Source organism: Palaemon carinicauda, chromosome 14 (assembly GCF_036898095.1).
Source record: "Palaemon carinicauda isolate YSFRI2023 chromosome 14, ASM3689809v2, whole genome shotgun sequence".
Lineage (NCBI taxonomy): Eukaryota > Metazoa > Arthropoda > Malacostraca > Decapoda > Palaemonidae > Palaemon > Palaemon carinicauda.
The window spans coordinates 45,252,568-45,279,268 of record NC_090738.1 but is presented as its reverse complement, the minus strand read 5'-3'; the positions used below and the strand labels follow the sequence as shown (position 1 = coordinate 45,279,268).

At 42.1% G+C, this 26,701-nt stretch overlaps 1 protein-coding gene across 1 annotated transcript in view; it reads left to right on the top strand.

Moving 5' to 3' along the window:
* Positions 1-26,701, top strand: part of LOC137653565 (protein hobbit-like) — a 572,883-nt gene that overhangs the window by 153,902 nt on the left and 392,280 nt on the right. Inside the window, 2 exon segments of the mRNA XM_068387072.1 lie at positions 8,363-8,421; positions 17,160-17,287. Of these exon segments, the coding sequence (XP_068243173.1) occupies positions 8,363-8,421; positions 17,160-17,287 (187 nt within the window).

Below are 26,701 nucleotides of genomic sequence, written 5' to 3'. Positions count from 1 at the left end.
ACAACTTCACGTCTGGAGACTAGCCAGCACTTCCTCACTTATAGAGGATTTTCCCAACAAGTTGTGAAGCGGATAGCTGGACACCTGCGAAGCTCTTCAGCTTCATTCTACCAAGCAAAGTGGAATGTCTTCTGTGGTTGGTGTCATGGAAGGTTTATCTCTCACCTCGGTGCCACCATCCCAGCAATAGCGGAGTTCCTCATGCATCTGCGAAAGGAAATGCTCATCTTGATTTCAGTAAGAAAAAGCTATCGCTCAGCTTTGAGTATTGCCTTTAAGCTGAAAGGAGTAGATATTTCCTCTTCATTAGAACTTTCTCTCCTCACACTGAATTACAAACTTGTTACAAACTTACCTGTCCCCAGTCAAAAGTGAGATCTCCATGGAATGTGGTTCAGGTTTTTCGGTCCTGAAGCGTCCTCCCTACGAATCATTACGCCAGGCAACAGATCTCCCCGTGGCTTCGGCCAAAAGAGTTAGTGAACTTCATGGTGTCTCGTATACATCGCCCATTCAAAGGGATGGGGAGAGGTAAGGTTCAGCTGCATCTCTGAGTTTGTATTAAAGACTCAGGATCCGGGGTTAGCAGATCCTAGATTCGATTCCTTCCAGGTAACGAGTGTCCGTTCTGTAACCAACGACCCAGATTAACTGTTACTATATCCGGTAAGGAGTTTGAGGTACCACCTCAAAAGAAAAGCAGAAGTTCATCCCTGTGTGCCAGCGCTTTTCGTCAACACGGGGAGGGTCAAGAGGAGGATCACAAAAACTACCATCTCTACTTGGATTCGCAAGGTCATTGATATCACACTAAATCCAGGTCCTCCTCTGACACGTCGACCTAGAGATCATGATGTCAAGGGTCATAGCTATGTCCCTGGCCATAAAACGCAACTACTCTGTAGCGCATGTTTTACAAGCAGGCGAGTGAAAGCGTCAGACAACCTTCACCACCCACTACCTCCAAGACATAACCCACAGGAGACTCGATACGTTTTCTATCGGTCCTCTGGTGGCTGCACGACAGCTGGTTTAATACCTCAAGCTCCGTGATGGACAAGTAGCAGGAGGTTGATTGCATTGGTTACTCAGTTTTTGTCCGAGTGAATAAATAAGAATGACTGGGTCTTTCTTTTATTCATCCTCCCCTCTCATGGGAAATCAGCATCCAGTGTCCTCTGCACAGCTGACCTCAACCACATGCCGGTAAACCTTTGTTCCTTTGTGTAACCTAGTATTGTGCCAATACTTTTATGTTCCCATATATGGTGAGGTGGTATTGGGGATGTCTTGGTGACCTCAGACGATTCCTATGACTTGGAAGAATTCATACCTTGACAGTCACATTCCTAACATTGTAAACACACAGCTTGTGTAGGCTGCAGACCATACATAGCAAGGTTTTAGTGAGGGTTTAGCATTTCTACCTACTATGTGCTAACACACATAGAGGGGAGTCCCCGGTTCAAAGCCAAAAAACCAGATTGGCAGGGACTTCCACCCTCCTAATGGGTGAGTCAACCCCTATAAATAGAATTGGTTTGTATTCCAGTTACGGAACAAATGACAAATTTGTAAGTAATTTGTATTTTTCCTAACGATACAAATCTGTAGCTATTTATGCAAATTGGCCAGCCAGCCCTGTGCCCCTTTAAGTCCTACCCCAAGCAAAGTGAGTTACAGTCACAGGTGTGTGAGTGAGAGGGGTAGCTACTACCCCCCACCCTTTGCTAACTAGCGGATAGGTGGTAAACCCTTGCTAAAATTCTAATGGCTCGTCTTTCAGCTTCGCCAAAAGTAATACCCCTATAAATAGCTACAGGTTTGTATCGTTATGAAAAATACAAATTACTTCAAATTTGTAATTTTTCCTCCATCACAACTAATCTTATAGGAGCCTCATTCATTTTCAAACAGAGTAGCTAAGAGTTACTTTTTATTTTCATGAATTTTCCTTCTGAATAAAAAAACTGTTAATTGGAAATGCCAACTTAGTGACCTCTGAATATAAATTACAGTAATAAAAAGAAATTTCTCACTGTTATCCCCCCTTCCTCTCTACGCTGCCAAACACTTGCCAGGATCTGAGAAGCGAGTGGCAGAGGCTTAGAGCAAGAAAAAAGTAAAATTTTAGATTTTAGCTGGTTGTGACCACAATGCCACCTCTAGTTTCTCTTGCCTTTTTGGTATCATTTGTGAAATAATTTCTTGTTTACCCGTCTGAGTGATATTTTCAGTAGGATATTTTGCTGCTTTATGTATGGCTATGGCTAATCATTCATCACAATGTTGGCCAGTGAAGCTACTTTATAAACGAGGACAATTAACTCTTTGAGTCCTAGCCCATCACTCATGTCTTATCAATTGGTCCTTTTGTGGTTGAAGTCACTCCTGCCTGAGCTTTTCATATTGATGTTCTTCCATCTGTTCCTCCTCTTCCTGTTGCTATCTGTATGGAATTTCTTTTGCCGCTTCGCATGCCAGAACACATTACACTTCTATTTCCAAGCCATCCAAGGCTGTCATTTTCTGAAGCTCATTTTGGAGTTTTAATGTCACCTCCCAGTTCTAACCATCCAAGGCTTTCTTTGTATCAGGTTCATGGTGCTGTTAGGTACAGTGGAAGTTCATGCACATCTGAGGCAAAGTATATTTAAGGATGCTTCTGTCTAGGATAGTGACTGTTACATGGATTATCACTCCAGTCAACCCAAGTGCTCTTCTCCCAATTGACTTTGATCATTTTCCATGTCCTCAGATTGTTGGAGCAGTCTCTTGATCTATTGAATGTGATGATACTGCTGTAAGTCAAATTCTTCTTTATTGGATTTTACCTTATCAACCCCAAGAATGATACAACAGAAGAGTTTGTGCAGTCATATCTATCCATCATTGACTGGTAAACATTAGTTTTGTCAATGCCAATCTCTTGCCTGAAGCATCAGCGTTTCAATTGGGGCAGCTAAATCCTGAAGATTGATAAGTTTACTTAGCAAAGCTTCAATCATTTCAATCAGGATGATCATATTTTACATGATCATTTTTGCCATATAAAACAAGATGTAGTCAGAAAGGATCTTGTTTCTTTGTCAAAATATGTAAGGCTCTTGGACATCCACAATCTGCATTTATCCTCAGAAAAGTGGGTGAAAAAAGTTGGAAGAGGAACTAATAACCAATTGTTGTTGTTGTTATTATTATTATTATTATTATTATTATTATTATTATTATTATTATTATGGCCGCGGGGCATAAAAACAATTAGAATAGCGCCAACGTATCTCTGCGTGTCATAAGAGGCGACTATAAGGGACGGGACGAGGGGGCTGAGAACCCCCTCTCCTGTAATATAATCCCGTGAGACATCAAAAAGGTGGAGCTGGGGGGAGAGTGACTGCTCCCCGCACTCTAGTTTTGGGGTGTTTGAATGTGCGTGAATGTTGTACGATAGAGAGTAAAATATGTGAGATTGGAAGTATGTTTAGGAATAGAAGGATGGATATATTGGCTTTGTGTGAGACAAAGATAAAAGGGAAAGGTGAAGGGATAGTTGATGAAATGTCTGGTAGAGTGTCTGGTATTGAAAGGGGAAGAGCGAGAGAGGGTGTGGCTTTATTGCTGAGTGAATGGATGACAGGTAAAGTAGTGGAATGGAAGGAGATATCATCTAGGTTAATGTGGGTAAGGGTTAGGTTGGGTAGGGAATGTTGGGCGTTTGTCAGTGCGTATGGGCCAGGTAGTGAGAAAAGTGAAGAAGAGCGGAATGAGTTCTGGAATGAATTAACTAGGTGTGTAGAAGGACTGGGTAGAAGGAATTATGTAGTTGTCATGGGTGATTTAAATGCTAGAGTGGGCGCTGGAGAGGTAGAAGGTGTCATTGGGAAGTATGGCGTACCAGGTGAAAATGAGAGTGGTGAGATACTGGTGGATATGTGTGTTGAGCAAGAGATGGTGATAAGTAATAGCTTTTTCAAAAAGAAAGATAAAAATAAGTATACATGGGTAAGAGTGGCAAATGGAAGAGTAGTAGAAAGGGCATTAATGGATTATGTGTTGATAACTAAAAGAATGTTTGGAAGATTGAAAGACGTGCACGTGTTTAGGGGTATGGCTAACGGTATGTCTGATCATTTTTTGGTGGAAGGAAAACTAGTTGTAGCAAAAGAGTGGGGGAATAGAGTAGGTGAATGTAAAAGGGAGCTAGTGAGGGTTGAAGAGCTAATAAAACCGAGGGTAAAAAGTAAATATCAGGAAAGGTTGAAAATGACATATAACGAAGTGAAAGTAAGAGAAACTGGCAATTTAGAGGAGTGGAAGTTAGTAAAAGAAAATTTTGTTGGGATTGCAAGTGATGTGTGTGGCAAGAAGGTTGTTGGAGGCAGCATGAGGAAGGGCAGTGAATGGTGGAATGAAGGAGTGAAGGTAAAGGTGGAAGAGAAAAAGAGGGCTTTTGTAGAATGGCTGCAGAGTAATAGTGTAGAGAAGTATGAAAAATATAAAGAGAAAATGTGGTGAAAAGTTTACTGAATGTTGAGGATAATAGGGAGGCAGATATAATTGCTGTTGCAGGTGTTGAGGTGCCAATGATGGGAGATGAGAATGAGAGAGAGATTACAATAGATGAAGTGAGGAGAGCACTAGATGAAACGAGGGTAGGAAAAGCATCTGGTATGGATGGTGTGAGAGCTGAGATGTTGAAGGAAGGGGTGTGACTGTACTTGAATGGTTGGTGAAATTGTTTAATATGTGTTTTGTGTTGTCAATGGTACCAGTAGATTGGGTCTGTGCATGTATTGTACCACTATATAAGGGTAAGGGAGATGTGCATGAGTGTTGTAATTCAAGAGGTATTAGTTTGTTAAGCGTAGTTGGAAAAGTGTATGGTAGAGTAATGATTAATAGGATCAAGGATAAAACAGAGAATGCAATCTTAGAAATACAGGGTGGTTTTAGAAGAGGTAGGGGTTGTATGAATCAGATTTTTACAGTAAGGCAGATATGTGAGAAATATTTAGCAAAAGGTAAGGAGGTGTATGTTGCGTTTATGGATCTGGAGAAAGCGTATGATAGAGTTGATAGGGAAGCAATGTGGAATGTGATGAGGTTATATGGAGTTGGTGGAAAGTTGTTGCAAGCAGTGAAAAGTTTCTACAAAGGTAGTAAAGCATATGTGAGGATATGAAATGAAGTGAGTGATTGGTTTCCGGTGAGAGTGGGGCTGAGACAGGGATGTGCGATGTCACCGTGGTTGTTTAACTTGTTTGTTGATGGAGTGGTGAGAGAGGTGAATGCTCGAGTGCTTGGACGAGGATTAAAACTGGTAGACGAGAATGACCATGAATGGGAACTAAATCAGTTGTTGTTTGCGGATGATACTGTACTGGTTGCAGACACAGAAGAGAAGCTTGGCCGATTAGTGACAGAATTTGGAAGAGTGTGTGAGAGAAGGAAATTGAGAGTTAATGTGGGTAAGAGTAAGGTTATGAGATGTACGAGAAGGGAAGGTGGTGCAAGGTTGTCATGTTGAATGGAGAGTTACTTGAGGAGGTGGATCAGTTTAAGTACTTAGGGTCTGTTGTTGCAGCAAATGGTGGAGTGGAAGCAGATGTACGTCAGTGAGTGAATGAAGGTTGCAAAGTGTTGGGGGCAGTTAATGGAGTAGTAAAAAATAGAGGGTTGGGCATGAATGTAAAGAGAGTTCTATATGAGAAAGTGATTGTACCAACTGTGATGTATGGATCGGAGTTGTGGGGAATGAAAGTGATGGAGAGACAGAAATTGAATTTGTTTGAGATGAAGTGTCTAAGGAGTATGGCTGGTGTATCTCGAGTAGATAGGGTTAGGAACGAAGTGGTGAGAGTAAGAACGGGTGTAAGAAATGAGTTAGCAGCTTGAGTGGATATGATTGTGTTGAGGTGGTTTGGCCATGTTGAGAGAATGGAAAATTGCTGTCTACTAAAGAAGGTGATGAATGCAAGAGTTGATGGGAGAAGTACAAGAGGAAGGCCAAGGTCTGGGTGGATGGATGGAGTGAAGGAAGCTCTGGGTGGTAGGAGGATAGATGTGAGAGAGGCAAGAGAACGTGTTAGAAATAGGAATGAATGGTGAGCGATTGTGACGCAGTTCCGGTAGGCCCTGCTGCTTCCTCCAATGCCTTGGATGACACGGAGGTAGCAGCAGTAGGGGATTCAGCATTATGAAGCTTCATCTGTGGTGGATAACGGGGGAGGGGGGGCTGTGGCACCCTAGCAGTACCAGCTGAACGGGGTTGAGTCCCTTGTCAGGCTGGGAGGAACGTAGAGAGGAGAGGTCCCCTTTTTTGTTTCATTTGTTTGATGTCTGCTACCCCCCAAAATTGGGGGAAGTGCCTTGGTATATATATGTATGATTATTATTATTATTATTATTATTATTATTATTATTATTATTATTATTATTAACTAAGCTACAACCCTAATTGGAAAAGCAGGATGCTATAATCCCCAACAGGGAAAAATAGCCCAGCGAGGAAAGGAAACAAGGAAATAAATAAACTGCAAGATAAGGAATGAATAATTAAAATGAAATATTTTAAAAAAAGGAACAACATTAAAATATATCTTTCATATATAAACTATAAAAGCTTAAAAAACAATAGGATGAGAATTAAGATAGAATAATGTGCTAAAGTGTACCCTCAAGCAAGAGAACTCTACCCCAGTATAGTGGAAGATCATCATACAGAGGTTATGGCACTACTCAAGACTAGAGAACAATGATTTGATTTTGGAGTATCTTTCTCCCAGAAGAGCTGCTTATCATAGCTAAGAGTCTCTTCTATCAAGGTGATAAAGACTACAATGACAAACTTATAGCCAGGTAAAAGTGATAGGGTATTTAATTATGACTCTCTCAGCTTCCTTAGCTTTCAAGACAGATGTTAAAACTTCAACTATTGTAAATGCAGGCATGTAGAGATGTCCAATTTGTACCTTCTAGACTCTGTGTCCAAGGGAATGGAATTGTATAAGGATGATAGCCAAAATGGGTCCAGCTTTACGACTTAGCTGGAATCACTCTAAACTTTTTTTTCGCTAGCAGCAAGCCGTTGCTGCCCAAAATGGAAAATATGAGAGCTTGTTGCTCAAGATATTGGCTTCCCAACTGAACGGGACGCAGTGAACACAAACCACGAGCATGACTTCAGATGTAAACAAACAAGATAGCTGCTGCAGATAGGACGTGCTCGTGTTTGACAATCTAGTATCCAACAAACCTCAAGAGATAATAAAATTCTACTTTTTTCACCCAGTGGTAGTTGTAGAATTCTTCAATTTACGCAATATACAGATAATTCATATTACTGCAACAGTTAGAACATTTTTGGGTGCCATGATGATATCAGCTGATCGTTTTGTTTAACTTTTTCCTATATGCTCCACAAACCACGAGATCATAGTGGGATGCTACAAACAACACTTTCCCTCACTGTTATTAGCTAGAGGTTGGTGTACACCTTGAGCAAGAAATGACAAGTGTGTTTCCAGCATTGGCAGAAAATATGATGCATCCTTCTTTATTTTCATAGTAATCATGACCCCTGTTCATTCATCATACATTCTCAAGACAAGTTGTCTTCCAGGATTACAAGTTTCTTTCTTTGTTTCATCTTAATTCTCTGTTTATTTAGTTTCATTTTAACATAGAACATCCATAAACTTCTTTCTTTACTCATACAAAGTTTCCAATCTACTCTCTCCAATTGCACTACTGTATCCATCAAACTTTTTTTTAGAGTGGGAAACTGAAACATAACTGCTTGATATCCCACTGAGACTCAAATTTAGGTTTTATATGAATAGTGGTATGTAATGAAAAATATTAGTTCTATAAATTTCTATTATACAATCTCATCAGTTCTCTCATTCTTGCTTGGTCACGTAATTTATATGCAAAACTATAAGGAGGGTAGTTACTACTAACCAATTAATCTCTTAATAGTATCATAGAGACCTCACCTAAACATGAGCTTCTTTAATCATGAGTTACCTGAAAATTTTCTGGAATATGTCCATGCTTCACTCACTCTTTCTTTGCTGGTGCTGTCAATCATTGCTGTTAAAACTTAAAATTTGAGTACAAGATTCTGTAATGCATGATTTATATATTTCGCAAGGCAGAGAGGTTAATTCGACTCAATTATCCAATCTTGGATTCAGAAAACATTATCTTTCCACTAAGTATGGAGTATTTTATTGAGTGGTGTGCTCTGATAAGATTGGCATTTTCAAGATTAATTGTTTGTATTCATGAAAGATAAAACCTTTCAGAATATTGTTTTACCCTTTAGAGTTAATAGTAATATTGGCAATAACTTTTTCAGAGGACCTCACATACCTTATGGCTAATGGTAGAATATCATGTCAGTCAGAACAACTTCAGGTAAGTTATTTACAATTAGGTTTTCCAATTAACATATGTAAGTGTTGTAAACTTCTCTGTTGCTTAGTAGAACAAATTAATTGGAGTTTTAAGTATTTTATAAAAGTACAGCAAGATTTATTTTTGTGTGTGTGTGTTTTCATCATTGTTGAGAGAATTAGTACTGCTAGCCCTTGATTTTACCAAGGACAGGTAAGGTAGACTACTCTGAAAAGTTGTAAATCTTAAATTACACTCCCAATGCTCAGTTGACGCATTACCACCCTTACCAACTTACCGCCACTTGCATGCAGTCGATTAAACCCTAAATAACTCGTTACTTTGTTTACACTTGATCATCTGTCTGTAATGTAGCTTATAATACAGTAAATTAATTTTATTAAATCGTATATTTACACCCTTTCCATAATAAATTCCTAATTCATTTTATAATGCTAAATTAACTACAGTACATTACTTCTAGGTTAGATTAATTTCTCTTCACAATCTAAAATACATATAATTTCACTATTTATATATCTCAATTTATTATCCATATTAGATTATTTTTCTTCTTTTTATTGATTTTATCTAAATATTTCCAGCTTATCTCCATTAAATATGATTTCATTCCATCCTGTAAAATAAATTAAAAGCACTCAGCCTTGGTATGGTGATTTGAATAACTAGATTGGAAAGACAAGACTTTTATCCATGTTGTTCATTACAGTATATTAACTTATAACTTTTTATGCCCCATTCTTCTTTTGTTTTCTATTTTCTTTTCCTTAATTTTCTTTTTTAAATATTTAACTTAGCCGGTGAATATATAGCAGCAACTCTGTTGCTCGACAGACAAAAAACTGTACAAAAAAACTCGCTAGCGATCGCTATACAGGTTGCGGGTGTGCTCATCAGCGCCAACTGTCGGCCAGATACCAAACTCTATGTAAACAAAGACTCAATTTTCTCTCTGTCGACGTGTCGACAAGACGTACTTTACTCGCTGTTGAAACCTGGAGTTTTTCCCATCATCTTTGGTGAAGTACTATATTCTGGTTTGAGCTTTCGCAGTGCAGGTGTTTTATATTCATCTAAAATCTTGAACTCGTTTTGGATAGATTTATTTTTTGGTGACAAAGAGAGTAGGGACTTTCTTTGACTTTTAAATGGCCGACCCTTCCCTTAGACGGAAGTGTGTTTAGGCTTTTAGTAATTATCTTATCACGTTATAAATTAATTATAGATTTTCCTCTTCGATTAACTTTCCATTTATAATAAACATAAAAAATAAATTTTAATGTTTTGTTTATATGCGACCTTTCCTGAGATAGGCGGTCCTAACTTGGAAACCGAAGTTAATCAACGTTGAGCCCTTTATATCGTAAATAGCTTTTATAGAGCTAAGGATTTAAAACTTTTTAAATGAACTATTTTATGAAAGAATTTCTTTGAATAGTCTTCGTACTGTTTTCAAAGATGAACTAACGTTTAGTTTATTTATGCTACGCAGTTGTTGACGTTCAGGACGTTCAACATGTATCACGGTTTCACTTTGCAGAAAGAGTAAATCGATTCTGACGTTTTGTTCATTCTTTCTAAGCTTAAATGTTTTAAATTCTATTTTAAAGGAACTTTTTAATTGAAATACCTTTCAGTTTTTTCCTTTGGTCAAATAACATGTTTTTTTTGACGAAATGTAATTGGGCTCTTCTCTTAGGTGCGAAATCAAGAGAGAAAGAGAGAGAGAGATAGAGACGGAGGGAGAGAGAGGAGAGAAAACGTTCCGTTCAAGCGGGTAACGTTGTTCTCGAGTTGCTCTCGTCCCTAGTCTCTGTACGGGGAGAAAGGATAAAACGTTTTTAGTTTTTTATTCTCGTCCCCAGGCTATGTGCGGTGAGAGATTGAAAACGTAGTTTTGAATGAACTAGTGTTTAGTCTCTTCCCCAGCCACTGAATTTTTTATCTTAAAATATGTTTTCTGTTTTTTTTTGCTGGTATTAATGAGCTTGCATTATACGCCTGATTTCGCAATTACTACCTTTTGATGAGGGTAGAATTGCGTGTTTCAGGTAGAAATCAGTAAAAGTTTCGATTTCAGTGAAATAAGTGCAAAACAGAAAATCGAAGTGATAAAGTGAGATTGCGCAAAGTGTTACAGTGTGGCGTCCGAGGGTTCGTCTGTTCGTGCCTGTCGTTCACCTAGTCCGGGACCTCTTGCAAGCTCCCAACCCAGGGGAGAAGCAATGTCGAACGACTTATGGATTCGAGAGGCCTTGATCAACGAACAGACGTTTTTCCCTCTATGGTATCGGGTGTATCTTACCAAGATCTCCCCTACCATAAGGCGAGAGAGACGTTTTTTCTCCTCGTCATCCGAAGGCTTTTCGCATAAGAAACCCGTAACAAGGTTTCGAAGCCCTTAAGCGAAAGTCAGTCCTTTCAGGACAGGTCCAGCGTCCTGGTTACAGCCATTAGGACAGCTCTGACCCTATGCAGTCATCGGAAAACTGCTCGCCGCCTAACAAAAGCGTAACACAGACTCCGAGAGTCTTTTTTGTTGGCAAAAGTGTTGCGGTCACAGACGTCACCCTCGTCTCTTACCACAACCATTTCCGTTGATCCTTAATGGGTTGTACGGCAAGACATGCAGAATATGCTTGCCTCCCTTATGGAAGACTATTCGGCCGATTAGTCCGTTGAGTCTAGCCGTTTATCTCATCGATATCCTGGCTTTCAGCCAACCTAACGTTCCTTTGTGCTTCCTGTTGACGTTGGCGTAGCTAAATCACGTCAGTCAGGTTGTTTAGAACCACACTCGATGCGGTCTCGTGTGGTTTTTCAGCCACATTTGGACGTTAGGCCACTTGCTGATGCTCCTGTTGACGTTCAGGACGTTCGCTAACAATCGGACTTGACTTGTTTTGACGCTGTGCGTCAACCTCCGCATTCTAGAGTTGTTTTGACTGCTCAGTCTAGGCAGTCAAAGCAGTCTCGAGTGGACGCTGTGCGTCCTCACGCACCTGTTGTTGTTGACAGTTCAGTTGTTGACAGTTCACAGACTGTCAAGCAGTTACATGACGTTGCGTCCTGGTCCACTACTAATGCACCAGTGAGTGTGGACTCTGCTTGTAAAGCATTGCCACCACGGTAGGTCTCTCCCTTGCTTGAGACTCAGCTTTTATCGGACAAGGTTCCTGTAGATGAGGAAGTTGCTGTTCCCCCTCCTACTGATATTCCCTTGAGGACTCTGTCAGACGGAGAGGAGCCTAAAGCTGCTTATCCCTCTATGGACTTTAATTAAATCATGATGATTTTTTTAAGGATCTTTGTCCGGATCTTTTTGTAACTGCTGCTCCTCAATCGCCTAGACGTCAGAGCTTACACTAGGCCTAGCTACTTCGAAGCCGTTGTTTATAAGCTAGTGCTCTCTCGCTCTCCTAGAGAGCTTTACGTTTGCTAGGCGACTGGTTTATCACCAGGAGGAGTTTGGGGGATACAGCCTTTGCTTTCCCTTCTTTTAAACTGGCTTATAGAGCGAGAGTCTGATATGACACGAGAGAAGTTCTCGGCTTGGGAGTTCATGTCTCTGCCCAGATAGACTTCTCAAATCTCGTAGACTCTCCCTGGCGCCTGGCCAGGAGACGCTCCAAGTTTTTTTTACAGGTCAACTTCACAGCTGTTTTCGAGCCTTTGAAGTTTTGCTGTACAATTATGTCATGCATAAACAAGGCTTTCAGGGATGGAAAGCGGTACCGCCTCAGTCACTAACCCCGTCTGTTGCCGCACCTGCTCCCGTAGACCCTAAATGGGCTTTGCTGCAAGACATGCAGTCCAAGCTTGCGTCCTTGATAGAGGACTTTAATGCGGAGAAGGTTGCTGCCGAACCTTCTGGCCAACAACCTTCCAACCGGTCAGTTGTGCGTCCTGTTGACGCTGAGGTAACCTTCTCGCGTCTACCAGTTGAGGTGGTTCCTCCACCGATGCGACCCAGTGTGGGTTGCCAGCCGCACCTTGACGTTAAGCGACGCTCGGAGGTGGTTGTTGACGTTCAGGACGTTCAACAACCAGCAGAGGTGACTTGTTGTGACGCGGTGCGTCAACCTCAGCAACCTGGTATGGTGTTGACTGCACAACCCAGACGGTCTAGACAGTCTCGGGTGGATGCTGTGCTTCCTCGCGCACCCATGGTTGTTGACAGTTCACAGACTGTGCAGCAGTTCCATGACGTTGCGTCCGGCTCCGTCACGCATGCACCAGTGCGACCGGACTCAGCAAGCCAGACGTTGTCCACTCCGTTGCCGTTTCCTCATCAGTTTTCGGATGTGGAACTATCTGATGAGGACGTTGCTGAACAACAAGACGATCAGCCCCCAGAATAGATCAAGCCCTGCTATCCATCCAGAAGATGCTGAAGAAGGAACGCTGCTCAGTCAGGCTGTGGATGAGTCTGGTGGGGACGCTGTCATCCCTGGAACAGTTTGTATCACTAGGAAGACTACTCCTCCGTCCTCTTCAATACCATCTGGCTTTTCACTGGAAAAAGGACAAGACGCTAGAAGCGGTCTCGATCCCGATTTCCGGAAAGATAAAGTCTTGTCTGACTTGGTGGAAGGACAATATCAAACTAAGAGAGGGTCTTCCCCTGGCTGTTCAGACTCCCCACCACGTTCTCTTCTCGGACGCATCGGACTTGGGCTGGGGCGCGACACTGGACGGTCGGGAATGCTCAGGTCTGTGGAACTCGAGTCAGAGGAGCATGCATATCAACTGCAAGGAGCTGTTGGCAGTTCATCTGGCCTTGAAAAGCTTCGAGTATCTCCTTAGAGGCAAAGTGGTGGAAGTAAACTCGGACAACACCACGGCCTTGGCGTACATCTCCAAACAAGGAGGTACCCACTCACTGACGTTGTACGAGATCGCAAAGGACCTGCTCATCTGGTCAAAAGGTCAAGACATCTCCCTAGTAACGAGGTTCATCCAAGGCAACTTGAATGTCATAGCAGATTGTCTCAGTCGGAAAGGGCAAGTAATTCCAACAGAATGGACCCTCCACAAGGATGTGTGCAAGAGACTTTGGGCCACTTGGGACCAACCAACCATAGATCTCTTTGCAACCTCGCTGACCAAGAGGCTTCCAATCTATTGCTCCCCAGTCCCGGACCCAGCAGCAATACATATAGATGCCTTCCTCCTAGATTGGTCACATCTGGATCTCTACGCATTCCCACCGTTCAAGATTGTCAACAAGGTACTGCAGAAGTTCGCCTCTCATGAAGGGACAAGGTTGACGTTAGTTGCTTCCCTCTGGCCCGCGAGAGAATGGTTCACCGAGATACTTCGATGGTTAGTAGACGTTCCCAGAAGTCTTCCTCTAAGGGTAGACCTTCTACGTCAGCTACACGTAAAGAAGGTACTCCAAAGCCTCCACGCTCTTCGTCTGACTGCCTTCAGACTATCGAAAGACTCTCGAGAGCTAGAGGCTTTTCGAAGGAGGCAGCCAGTGCGATTGCTAGAGCAAGGAGAGCGTCTTTCATTAGAGTCTACCAATCGAAGTGGGAAGTCTTCCGAGACTGGTGCAAGTCAGTTTCTGTTTCCTCGACCAGTACCTCTGTAGCTCAAATAGCTGATTTTCTCTTATACCTGAGAAAAGGACGATCCCTTTCACCCACTATCAAGGGCTACAGAAGCATGTTGGCATCGGTCTTCCGGCATAGAGGCTTAGATCTTTCCAACATAAAGATCTGCAAGACCTCCTTAAGTCTTTTGAGACCACCAAGGAGCGTCGTTTGGCTACCCCTGGATGGAATTTAGACGTGGTACTAAGATTCCTCATGTCAGACAGGTTGGAGCCGTTACAATCAGCCTCCCTGAAAGATCTTACTCTTAAGACTCTTTTCCTGGTATGCTTAGCCTCGGCTAAAAGAGTCAGTGAGATTCATGCCTTCAGCAAGAACATCGGATTTTCGTCAGAAAAAGCCACTTGTTCGCTGCAACTTGGTTTTCTAGCCAAAAATGAGCTGCCTTCTCGGCCTTGGCCTAAATCTTTCGATATTCCCAGCTTATCGGAGATCGTAGGCAATGAACTAGAAAGAGTCTTATGCCCTGTTAGAGCTCTTAAGTTCTATTTAAAGCGTACTCAACCTTTACGAGGCCAATCTGAAGCTTTATGGTGTTCAGTTAAGAAACCATCCTTGCCTATGTCAAAGAATGCTTGGTCAGACTTTATCAGATTGTTAATACGAGAAGCTCATTCACATCTGAGTGAGGAAGACCGAACTTTGCTTAAGGTGAAGACGCACGATGTTAGAGCTGTAACAACTTCCGTGGCCTTTAAGCAAAATATAGCTCTGCAAAGTATAATGGACGCAACCTATTGGAGAAGCAAGTCAGTGTTCGCGTCATTTTACTTGAAAGATGTCCAGTCTCTTTACGAGAACTGCTACACACTGGGACCATTCGTAGCAGCGAGTGCAGTAGTGGGTGAGGGCTCAACCACTACAATTCCCTAATTCCATATCCTTTTAATCTGTCTCTTGAAATGTTGTTTTTTTATGGGTTGTCCGGAAGGCTAAGAAGCCTTTCGCATCCTGGTTGATTTGGCGGGTGGTCAAAGTCATTTCTTGAGAGCGCCCAGATTAGGGGTTTGAGGAGGTCCTGTTGTATGGGTTGCAGCCCTTGATACTTCAGCTCCTAGGGGTCTGTCAGCATCCTAAGAGGATCGCGAAGCTCCGTAAGGAAGACGTACTTATAAGGCAGAGTAATCGTCTAAGTCGACTTCCTTACCAGGTACCTATTTATTTTGTTTTTGTTATTTTGATAACTTCTAAAATGAAATAAAAACTCTTAGCTCATAAGATGTAAACATATTTAACTGGTCTCTACCCACCACCCTGGGTGTGAATCAGCTATATATTCACCGGCTAAGTTAAATATTTAAAAATGATATTTTAATTATAAAATAAATTTTTGAATATACTTGCCCGGTGAATATAAATTAAACGGCCCTCCCTTCCTCCCCAATAGAGACACAGTGGGATGAGGAGAAAATTGAGTCTTTGTTTACATAGAGTTTGGTATCTGGCCGACAGTTGGCGCTGATGAGCACACCCGCAACCTGTATAGCGATCGCTAGCGAGTTTTTTTGTACAGTTTTTTGTCTGTCGAGCAACAGAGTTGCAGCTATATATTCACCGGGTAAGTATATTCAAAAATTTATTTTATAATTAAAATATCATATTTCTGTTATTCACACATATTTACCTTTCATTTCAGTCATCAGTATATTTATTTCCTAAAACCATATTCCCTTATTTATTTATTTATCCTTATTCCCTTTTTTATTCCTTGTTATCCTTATTCCCTATTTTTCAATATTTCCCACTGTATTCTATAAGTGTTAATTAAATCTTATTTTTTTTTTAATTCTAGAAATATCATAACAAAGGAGCATGCAATTTTTTCAACTGTACTTTTTATTTCTTTTTTAATATGTGAAAATAACTATGGTCAGAACCGGTGGTCAGTAAAAAGTTCTCAATGTTGACATCAAGTTATTAATGAGATAACTGGTAGTACACTAAAGAGAACTCTAACCCAAGACAGTGAAAGACCATGGTACAGAGGCTGTGGCACTACCCAAGACTAGAAAACAATGGTTTGATTTTGGAGTGTCCTAGAAGAGCTGTTCACCATAGCTAAAGAGTCTCTTCTACCCTTACCAAGAGGAAAGTAGCAACTGTATAATTACAGTGCAGTAGTTAACCTCTTGAGAGAAGAATTATTTGTTAATCTCAGTGTTGTCAAGTGTATGAGGACAGAGGAGAATATATAAAAAATAGTTCAGACTATTCGGTGTATATGTAGGCAAAGGGAAAATGAACTGTAACGAGAGAGAAGGATCCAATGTACAGTAGTACTGTCTGACCAGTCAAAGGACCCAATAACTCTCTAATGGTAGTATCTCAACGGGTAGTTGGTGCCCTGGCCAACCTACTAATTTGGAATAATTTTCTATTTTTAGTGTAGGTATCTGGTAGTGCCAGTTTTCTTTCATAACATTATTTAATAGAGATTTCTCATTAATGGCTTGACTTTCATTTATTGAGATTGGTAGTCATAGCTTGGCGCAAATCACATATCCGGAAAGAAAGTTGGGATTTTTCATATATATTAGGTGGCTTCTTTAAGAGATGTAGACGTCTATTGAATCTCATATGGAGGGTAAGTGTACTTCTAGTGGTTTCCTTTATTCCACAGGCAAATTCAAACAATGTCGGATTTGGCCTCTAACACTCCGGCCTAAATATGAATTCTGGCAAATATGTGATTCATTATTTATATTGCTCATAACTAGGATTTTTTTGTGTAAACCAATCAATTATGTACAGTAGACTGTACTTTCCCTCCACTCTCCCAAGTGTTACTACCTCTTCTGTAGTTTACATTGAAAGTGAGGAAAGTGATTGAGACATATTTCAGGATCCAAATGACAAACTTTTCTCTCCAGTATATGACACAAAAGACTGAATAACTTGGTGAATAGGCTAGATAAGAATATATGATGCATATAGTTGGTGTATTTGTATGAAAAAAACTTCTTATGAAAATCATTCTATTATATCTAATTTCTGAAATCTTACTAAATACATTAGATTGTATTTGGAAAAGAATTCAACAAATGATATAGATGAACATATAGTATATATACTGTAATAAGATATTGGTTTAGTGTACTACACCTTGTTTCTAATTTTCAGATTCAGTTTGATGAGCACAATATCATGTTTCTGAGTGGCAGCAAATTATCACGTGCTCTGCAGTCGCGAGAAGTTAGACAAGAACGAGAAGCTGTACCAGAGTTGAGCCAGAAACAGAATAAGTCCTGGTAAATCTTTGTTTATGACCTTTCTTGGGAATCGAAATGTTGCAAAAAAAAAATTGGCAAATTTATTTTCCAGTACAGGTATTTATGTTTTTTGAACAAGTGTAAGGGATAAGAAGGGTAAAAAAGTTCATGTTTTCTGTAATTGCTTCCTGATACAGTACAACCCTGCCTTACGTAGTTAATTTCTCCCAAGAGACCAAACATGAGTCTATTTTTGATGGTCGGATTTTGGCCTTATGAAGTGGCGTACTATATGTGTTCCCTCTGCATGTACTGAACATGAAAAGGTACTTGCGTTATGCTATCATGATACAGTATAAAACCGGGGACCTACGTTAATAATCTAACATATATGGTTTAGTACTGTAGAGTACAGCACTCCATCTTTATTTTTTTGACATAGAAACCAATATAAGGTCAGCAGCTGAAAAGGGCATAAACCGGAATTTCATTTTGTATGTAACACTTGAGGATGAGCAACTTTAAGTAGGAACTGATGTATGTCAAACTGACGTTAGAAGGTATTACTGTACAGTAATATAAAGATCTATAGTAAATATATTTTAAAACTGAAAATTTTCCTTTGGTAACTTCTTAGTTTACTGAATAAATTAATTCTTACGCTTTTGAAAAAGTTTAAAAGGAAGCTATTTATTATGATAATCTTTAGTGTTAGTTGAGATTTAAGTAAGCTAGTGTATTTTCATGCTACTGGAACTACCAAATATTTTTACTTCCTGTAAGCTGTATCCTTTATTAATTATAGATAAGAGAGTTTTAATAATAATAAAATATTTTATTTCTATAATCACATAATGTTCAAATTGCTTCTCTTCTTGAAGCTCTATTCAATTGACATTTACTCATTTTTTTTTATTTTAAGACTTTTCTATTTTCTTTCCCTTCAATAAACACTTGTCCATAGTAAAGGAATCAAACATTCTACAAAGAGAAGTGATAAAAAGCCCAGTACTGAAGTGCCAAAGTCTCTTTTTTTTCTTTGTTTTAAAGTCAAAATTATTCCTATCTTCTTGATAACACAAATCAGTGGGGAGGAAGGTTGGCATGTATATGAATATCTGGTGAGTATAGAAAGAAGAAATTTCATTATTAGTATTCATTTATCTCTATGAATCTCCCTTGATGTTCATATTGATAACTCCCACACCCTTTTTAGAGTTGGGATGTCAGTAAAGGAAAGAAATAGGATAATTGTAAGTAAAAGCAATATACCATGGTTAAGATTTACCAACCTGGTCTAGATTGTTTCCAACAAACTGCCTAGAAATGCAGGACTCCAGATTGTTTACTGAAAGGTATGTAAAATACCGGACTGCAAATTGTCTCGTAAATGATACAGTACTTTTGATCTAAATGATACTTGTTCCAGTGTAGATACAAACCCTCCACTAATTATAGGGTGGGTATACTTTCGGCGCAGCTGAAAGACGAGCCATGATAATTTTAGTAAGTGATAACTACCCCATTCGCTAGTTAGCGGGTGGGGGGTGGGGTAGACTGACTACCCCGTTCACTCACACCTCTTGGCTGAGTAACCACTTTACTTTATGGCTCGGTAGAGGACGGACATGCTGCCTTTCTCTCCTGCAAAGACTTGCCTTGATGGTTTTTATGTCATTTTTTCCTTTTCTCTTGTGTGTGTTTTCATTTATCTTATAGATATGTATGTGTGTATATATGTATAAATGGAAATATACATTTATGTTGTAACTTTAATTTCTGTTGACAACGTATCTGACGGCCTCCGCTGCACTGATGGTCGGCAGGTTCTCAACACTGACGTGAGTTTATTTTATTACTGAGTTAAAGTGTATAACAGTTCAGCTCACTTTTGAGGAATTATCTTACAAGGAAGGTGACTTATTCCCCGAATAGTTCATATTGTGCAGCGGAGCATGAATTGTAATTGATCACAACTTTTATTTTATTTTCTACAGATAGCAACGACGTAGAACACAAAGCCGATGGCTACGGCCGCCCTGTTCGTTATCCTGCGCTTCATGTGGTAGCTCGTTAGCTGCCCACGTTACAAGGTAGCAATCGTTGTCAACCTTCAACTTGATGTTTCACCTTGGGGGGGAACTTCTCTCTTTCTCTCTCTCTCTCCGAGAGAGATATTATTACGCCTACGCTTTTTTCCCTTAGAGCTGGGAGAAAGCTTGCCTTAGGCGATGTCCTGACTTCTCTCTTGTTCGTGAGAGAGCTTATTACGCCTACGCTTTTTTCCCATAGAGCTGGGAGAAAGCTTGCCTTAGGCGATGTCCTCCTTCGGGGGGAGATTATTACGCCTACGCTTTTTTCCCATAGAGCTGGGAGAAAGCTTGTCCTAGGTGATGTCCTCCTTCGGGAGGACTTCTCTCTCGTTTGTGAGAGAGGTATTATTAAGCCTACGCTTTTTTCCCATAGAGTTGGGAGAAAGCTTGTCTTAGGCGATGTCCTCCTTCGGGAGGACTTCTCCCTCATTCGCGAGAGAGATATTTTACGCCTACGCTTTATTCCCATAGAGCTGGGAGAAAGCTTGTCTTAGGCAATCTCCTTCAGGAGAACTTTATTCTCGTTCGCTAGAGATAACTTGTAGGAGTTTGCTGATCCACCAGGGATGGTGGCAGAGCTTTTATCCAAAGCACGTTACCCCTTCGGGGGAACGAGTCTCTCGCTCTCAAGAGAAGACCGTCTCTGGGCATCGGCGGTCTCCCTTTACGCTTATGGTTCTCCTTCAGGGACGGAGCGAGAACCTTATCTTAAGCGACGTTCTCCTTCGGGAAAACAAACCTCCCCTGCGGATGTGTCATCTTAGATCTTTGAACCTGCTGATTCTCCTTGAACCTTTGGGGTCTCGTTACAATCACCCTTTGGTCTGGCGTGATCGTAAGCCTTCGGGTTCTTGTCATGTTGATCCTGCGGGTTCTCATGACAGTAGGAATCCTTCGGGACTCCATCACACTGATTCTTCAGGCTCACGCGACTCGAAACCTTCGGGTTTAAGTTACGCTGAACCTTCGGACTCTCGTAACGATGGTAACGTTGAGCCTTCGGGAACTTGTACCATCAATCATGCTGACCTTTCTGGGTTTCGTGACAGATGAACCTCGGTACCTCGTTATGCTGACCCTTCGGGGTCTTGTAACATTAGTTACACTGAACCCTTGGGCTCTCGTAACTTTAGCTATGCTGAACCTTTGGGCTCTCGTAACTTTAGTCACTCTGACACTTCGGTGTTTCGTGGCAGAGAAACTTTGGTTTCTCATTGCGCTGACCCTTTGGGGTCTCGTAATATTAGTTACGTTGAACCCTTGGGCTCTCGTAACTTTAGTCAGTCTGACACTTGGGTGTTTCGTGACAGGGAAACTTCGATGTCTCATTACGCTGACCCTTCGGGTTCTCGTAATATTAGTTACGCTGAACCCTTGGGCTCTCGTAACTTTAGCCACTACGACACTTTGGTGTTTTGGGACAGGGAAACTTCGGTTTTTCATTGTGCTGACCCTTCGGGATCTCGTAATATTAGTTACGCTGAACCCTTGGGTTCTCGTAACTTTAGTTACGCTGAACCCTTGGGTTCTCATAACTATATTTACGCTGAACCCTTGGGCTCTCGTAACTTTAGTCACTGTCACTTTGATGTTTTGTGACGGGGAAACTTTGGTTTTTCGTTACACTGACCCTTCGGGATCTCGTAACATTAGTTATGCTGAACCCTTGGGTTCTCATAACTTTAGTTATGCTGAACCTTGGGCTCTCGTAACTTTAGTCACTCTAACACTTCGGTGTTTTGTGACAGGGAAACTTCGTTTTCTCGTTACGCTGATCCTTCGGGGTCTCGTAACACAGGCTACGTTAGGCCTTTTGTCTCTCGTGCCCTTAGTCACGCTGACCCTTCGGGGTCTCATGACAGAGAAACTTCCGTTTCTCGTTTGCGCTGACCCTTTGGGGTCTCGCAACGCAGTTTCCACTGAACCTTCGTGTTCTCATGACCATAGTCATACGTATATGACAGAGAGTTTGCGGACTCTCGTTGTGTTGATCGTTCGTGCTCACACAACACGACCAAGTTGGCGCGCACGACAAAATTGGTGCACATGATAGGATTAGCGCGCACGACCAACCTCATGCGCACACAATCGGATTGGCGCATACGACCAGATTGGCACGCACGACCAACCTTATGCGTGCATGATCGGATTGGCACGCACGACCAGATTGGCGCGCACAGCCGATGTGGCGCGCACGACCAACTTGGCGCACACGACCAACCTTATGCACACAACCAACACTGCGTGCGCGAACAATAGTCGTGCGCAATCAGTTGATGTGCGCGAAAAACTCTTATAACAAAGTTTTTCTAACTCTCGTTGTGCAAAATGTTCGCGCTTACAAGAGTATTATTCTTATGACACAGAGTCTTCTGACTCTCGTCACAAGTATTCGCGCACGTGCAAAAACCCGGAGGAATCCCTGCTGCCTAGGACTTTCCGACTCTCTACAGGTAACTATGACACAGTTCCTTTGGGTTCTGGTCTTGTGAACCCCGGGGGGTTCACGTAACACGATTCCTGAAAATTCCCTCAGGAATCAGCGTCAGAGTTCCTGCGGGTTCTTGTAACAACATCCCTTAGGGTCGTGAGGAAGGAATTCACAAATAGATTCTGAACCCCTAGGTTCTCATCCGAATCTCTCGGTTCCCGCGATCCAGAGTTTTTCTTAAAAAGAAAAATAAAACTCTATGGTCGACCTCCCCCCTTGGATTAGTCTTCCAAATGTGTGACTTAATACGTCACTCTACACTCCCAGCTTATTACCGTCATCTTCCCTCCACCTTCCCACTTCGAGTGGTTTGGTTAGCAGACGGAAATCAGCGGGGAATGAAAAATTCTTTACATTCCAGTTCATTTCCCCTGGCAGGCCTTGCCTGAATTAGAGGGTAGTTTTCTCACTAGTGAGAAAGCATTCGATGGCAACTCCTTCAGGTAAGCGATCGATGGTCTTTATGTCTGGTCTTCTTGAAGCAAACCCCCACAAACGAGACCACCCTTTTCGGGATACTCGTTCCTGAGAAGTTTTACAAAACTTCAATGGATGTTATTAAAACTTCATGAAGGCCGTAAGCCTTTCGGGAGCATGAACTCTATCCAAGACAAAACCGTGAGGTTATTGTCTTAAACTCGGGTTATACTGTTTGATTGAGTCAGCCTCTCCCGTCATTGTACCCTGGGTACAACGGCTTGCCGTTTCACACGATAGGCTTCTGAGACTTTTTATTCTACCCTTACAGGGTTATTGTCTCAAACAACTAGTCCCGAGGGAACAGTCTTAGCTGACGTTAAAGAACGATAGCAACAGCGTGGGCAACTTTTCATTACAATTACGAACGTTTTAAACCCCGCCCACAGGTAACCAGACATCCGTTTCTGTGTAGTGAATACTGGCTAGCCCCTCACATAAAGAGGAGGGGTAAACCAAAGGAAAAATGATCGCTTCTATAACTGTATATTTTGTTTGAGAACATGTGCACTCTCATTCAAGAAAATATTACAGTTAGTCAACGCTCAGAAATTCCTTGGGCAATAATGTTGCGATTCTTCGCACATACATTATTCCCGCAACCAGATTCGTTGCAAACGTTACCTGGAGGCAGAGAATACGCATGCACTAGCGCAGATGGACAATTACATATGCCTGCAAGCGATCTTTCTGCCAATAAGGGCTATATGCATCTTGCAATTAGAACTCCGTTCTATTAAGTTGAGTAATTATATCCCTTACTGAAACCAGGTTATTAAGTACATTAGTTGGCTACTTTCCTGTAACCAGACATACGGCATTTACGTTCTGCCTTCGTATAGGCACTTTTCCTTTCCCCCATCGGAAGTCTTAGTCTCCTACAAAGGCTTTGACTGGAAACTTCTCATAAGCATATCTGTTCCCTAGTAGGGAACATTTGATGTAAATGCTAGTTAACCGATCGGAGACGGAGAAGTACGAACATTTTTTTGTCCTAAGAGGGAGAAACCGCCGTTACATACGTTTTCAACGTTCTCCAACAGAGTTCCGGACACGACTTTTAAGTCGAACTACGCATGTATGCTTGTCATGCTCACAGTTCAGTGTTACTACTCCGTAGTAGACTTATACTTTTTACCCACCCAACAATAGATTGAAGATACGTCTTAATCCCCTCTTGGGTTTAGTTGGATGCGTTCGGTGATTACCGTATAGTCTCCTATCCGGAAAGCGATCTCTATGGAGATTCGCTCCTATAATATAAGCTGTACTGATTAACTGGTTTACTGTTTGGTATCGGTCTTATTTGGCCAACCAGACTGGATTGGTGGCAGTTGGAGGGAGGACAGGCTGTTCCCCTTCATTGCAAGAACGTGCAAATAGTTACACGTCTCGACATCATCTCGAGATGTGTTTATTGCTATGCACTCCCCCCCCCCCACCTCACCACTGGACGATCCGGGGATGATGGGTGGCAGACGAGAGCTTTTACAAAGAGGCCTGTCTTCTCGTCTTCCCTCTGGATCTGATGCTCTCTTTAATGTATCAAAAGAGATGGGGGACATATGCCGCACCATTTCATCCTCGTCCATTGGCTCGATTCAGAAAGGTACCAGCATTCACCTCTCTTAGAGAACCATCTAGCAGTACGAAGCATCAGGTGGACATAGGACAACTAGTTGCCCCCATCTGCTCGCGTCATTCCTGGTACAGGAATGTGCTTGCAAAACTACCCAGATAGTGTCTTGGAATCATCTTGTATCCAACAAAGTCTTAACTTTGTGAGGTCCCCGACTGTGGTTATGCTCGCAGCGGCCCTGAACTACAGACTCCCGCTCGACCGTTCCCCAGTCCCGGAACACCAGGCCCTCAAACAAGATATATTCCAAGGTCGGCTTGGCGGCCTAGAGGTGTGCTTTTTTTCCCCCATTTAGTCTGGTGAAAAAGTCCTCGGCCAAGTCAGGATGAGCAAGATCTTATCAATGACTCCAATAGCTTTGCTATGGCATCCCGCTGAATGGTTCCTGGACCTTCTGCAGCCCCTGACGGAGTTCTGAGGGATCTTCCTCCACGACACCATCTTCCAAGCAGCCACATGCTAACACTTTCCTAAGCCGTAGCTTTGCTTCGACTTCACGCCTGGGACGATCCTACACCACCTCTCTCAGAGAGGCCTTTCGCAATGAGTTGTGGTAAAGATGTCTAGGCATCCTAGACACTTTTTCAGCGTTGGTCTTCCAGGCGAAGTGTTCGGTCCTTTGTGACTAATGTCGTGGAAGGGGATTCTCTCTCATCGATGCCTTTACTTATACAAGTGTGAGATAACTTGTCCCCCGTCAGATCTCAACCTCCTCCTGGGAACACGGTTCGGGTCCTTCAGTCTACGAACCTTTATGCCAGGCAGCAGATCACTTCCTTACATGGAAGACGGCCTTTCTACTCACTTGGGTTTTGACCAAGAGAGTTAGTGTGTTGTAAGATCCATCTTCTGATTTCTCCTACTCAAGGAGACCGGGTGAAGTAATCCTCAGCGGCATCACTAAGAGGATTGCCAAGACTCAAAATCCGAGTGTGCTGTACCCTAGGTGCAGCCCATTTCGTATAAAGAGACTCCGTTCGGTAACCGAAAACCCATCAACTGGGGTTTTACTCAGTGAGGAGTCTATGGGATTACCTTAAAAGAATGATACCAGCTGGCCCCCGTATGTCGGCACTGTTAACCAGCACGGGCAAGGTCAAGAGGAGGATCTCCAGGATTTTCTTCCCCTCTGGGATCGGAAGGCAATTGAGGTTGCTCTCAATCTAGACCCTCCTCCATCCTAAGACCCAGAGCTCGTAACGTTAGTGGCGTTGCTACGTCCCTAGCGTTCAAGAAACTACTCTGTGGCGCAGATACTTTAAATGGGCACGTGGAAGCGTCGATCAACCTTCACGGCCCACTACCTACAAAGACGTAACCCACAAGAACATGGAGTCCTTTTCCATCGGTCCTGTGGTGGTCGCACAGCAAATGGTCTAAACACCTCAGGCTCCTTGATGGACAAGTAGCAGAAGGTTGAGGGCTGAGTTTACCCAGATTAGTGTGGGGTGAATGAGTAAGAATGACTGGCTCCTTTCTTCTTCTCACCTTCTCCCGTCTGGGGAAAACAACTCTGCAAGCCTCAGCATAGCTGACCTCACCTCGCTGCAGGTAAGACTCATTTCTCTTGTGCTTTTAAGTATAGAAGAATATTTTGTTACGTCCCCAATACCTTTTTGAGGGAGGGTAATGGGTAAGTTAAGAACAATATGTTTTGTACTCGAGTTCCTATGTTAAAGACAAGCCACACTGTTAGTTCGACTCACACATAAGCTTCTGCAGGCTGCTATCAGTGCATTACTTCATATCAGCACTTGATTTTAGCGAGGGTAAGGTCCCTTCTACTATCGATCACAGATCGAAATAGAGAGGACTCCGGGTCATGACCAAGGTCAGTTGGTGAGGATTTCCTCCCTCCTGAGAGTAAGTCAACCTATAAATAGCGAAGGGTTTGTATCTACGCCAGAACAAATAACAAATTTGTAAGTAATTTGTATTTTTCCTAGTATACAAACCTGGAGCTATTTATACAAATTGGCCTGCCACCCTGTCCCCCGAGAAGTCCTGCCATAAAGCAAAGTAGTTACTCAGCCAAGAGGTGTGAGTGAGCGGGGTAGCCAGTCTACCCCACCCCCACCCACTAACTAGCGGATGGGGTAGTTATCCCTCACTAAAATTATCATGGCTCGTCTTTCAGCTACGCCAAAAGTATACCCACCCTATAAATATCTCCAGGTTTGTATACTAGGAAAAACACAAATTACTTACAAATTTGTTATTTTTTATTGAATCCAAATCTTTTATTAGATTAAAACCCCATATTCAAATAGATAAGAAAGTTATGATTTAACTGAAATAGAAATTTACTAGAGCACATCCCCTACAACCCCTAAGGGACCTAGAGGCCAGCAATCTTCACAAGCAAACAAGGATTCTTTTAAGATAACGTTTGGCAAAAATTGACAAGTGAGTTGCTGCTAAAATTCTTTCCGTAGAAATGTTTCTGCAAAATTTAAGGGAGGTAGCTGCACTCCTAATGCTGTATCATGTACCTTCACTGTGACGCAGTTCCGGTAGGGCCTTTTGCTTCCTCCGGTTTGCCTTGGTGACTACGGAGGTAGCAGCAATAAGGAGTTCAGCATATGAAACTCCATTGTGGTGGATAATTGGACTGTGGCAACCTAGCAGTTCTAGTCAAACTCGGCTGAATCCCTCGTCAGGCTGGGAGGAGTGGAGAGAGGAAAGGTCCCCTTTTGTTCCTTGTGTGATGTCGGCTACCCCCCAAAATTGGGGGAAGTGCCTTGGTAAATGAA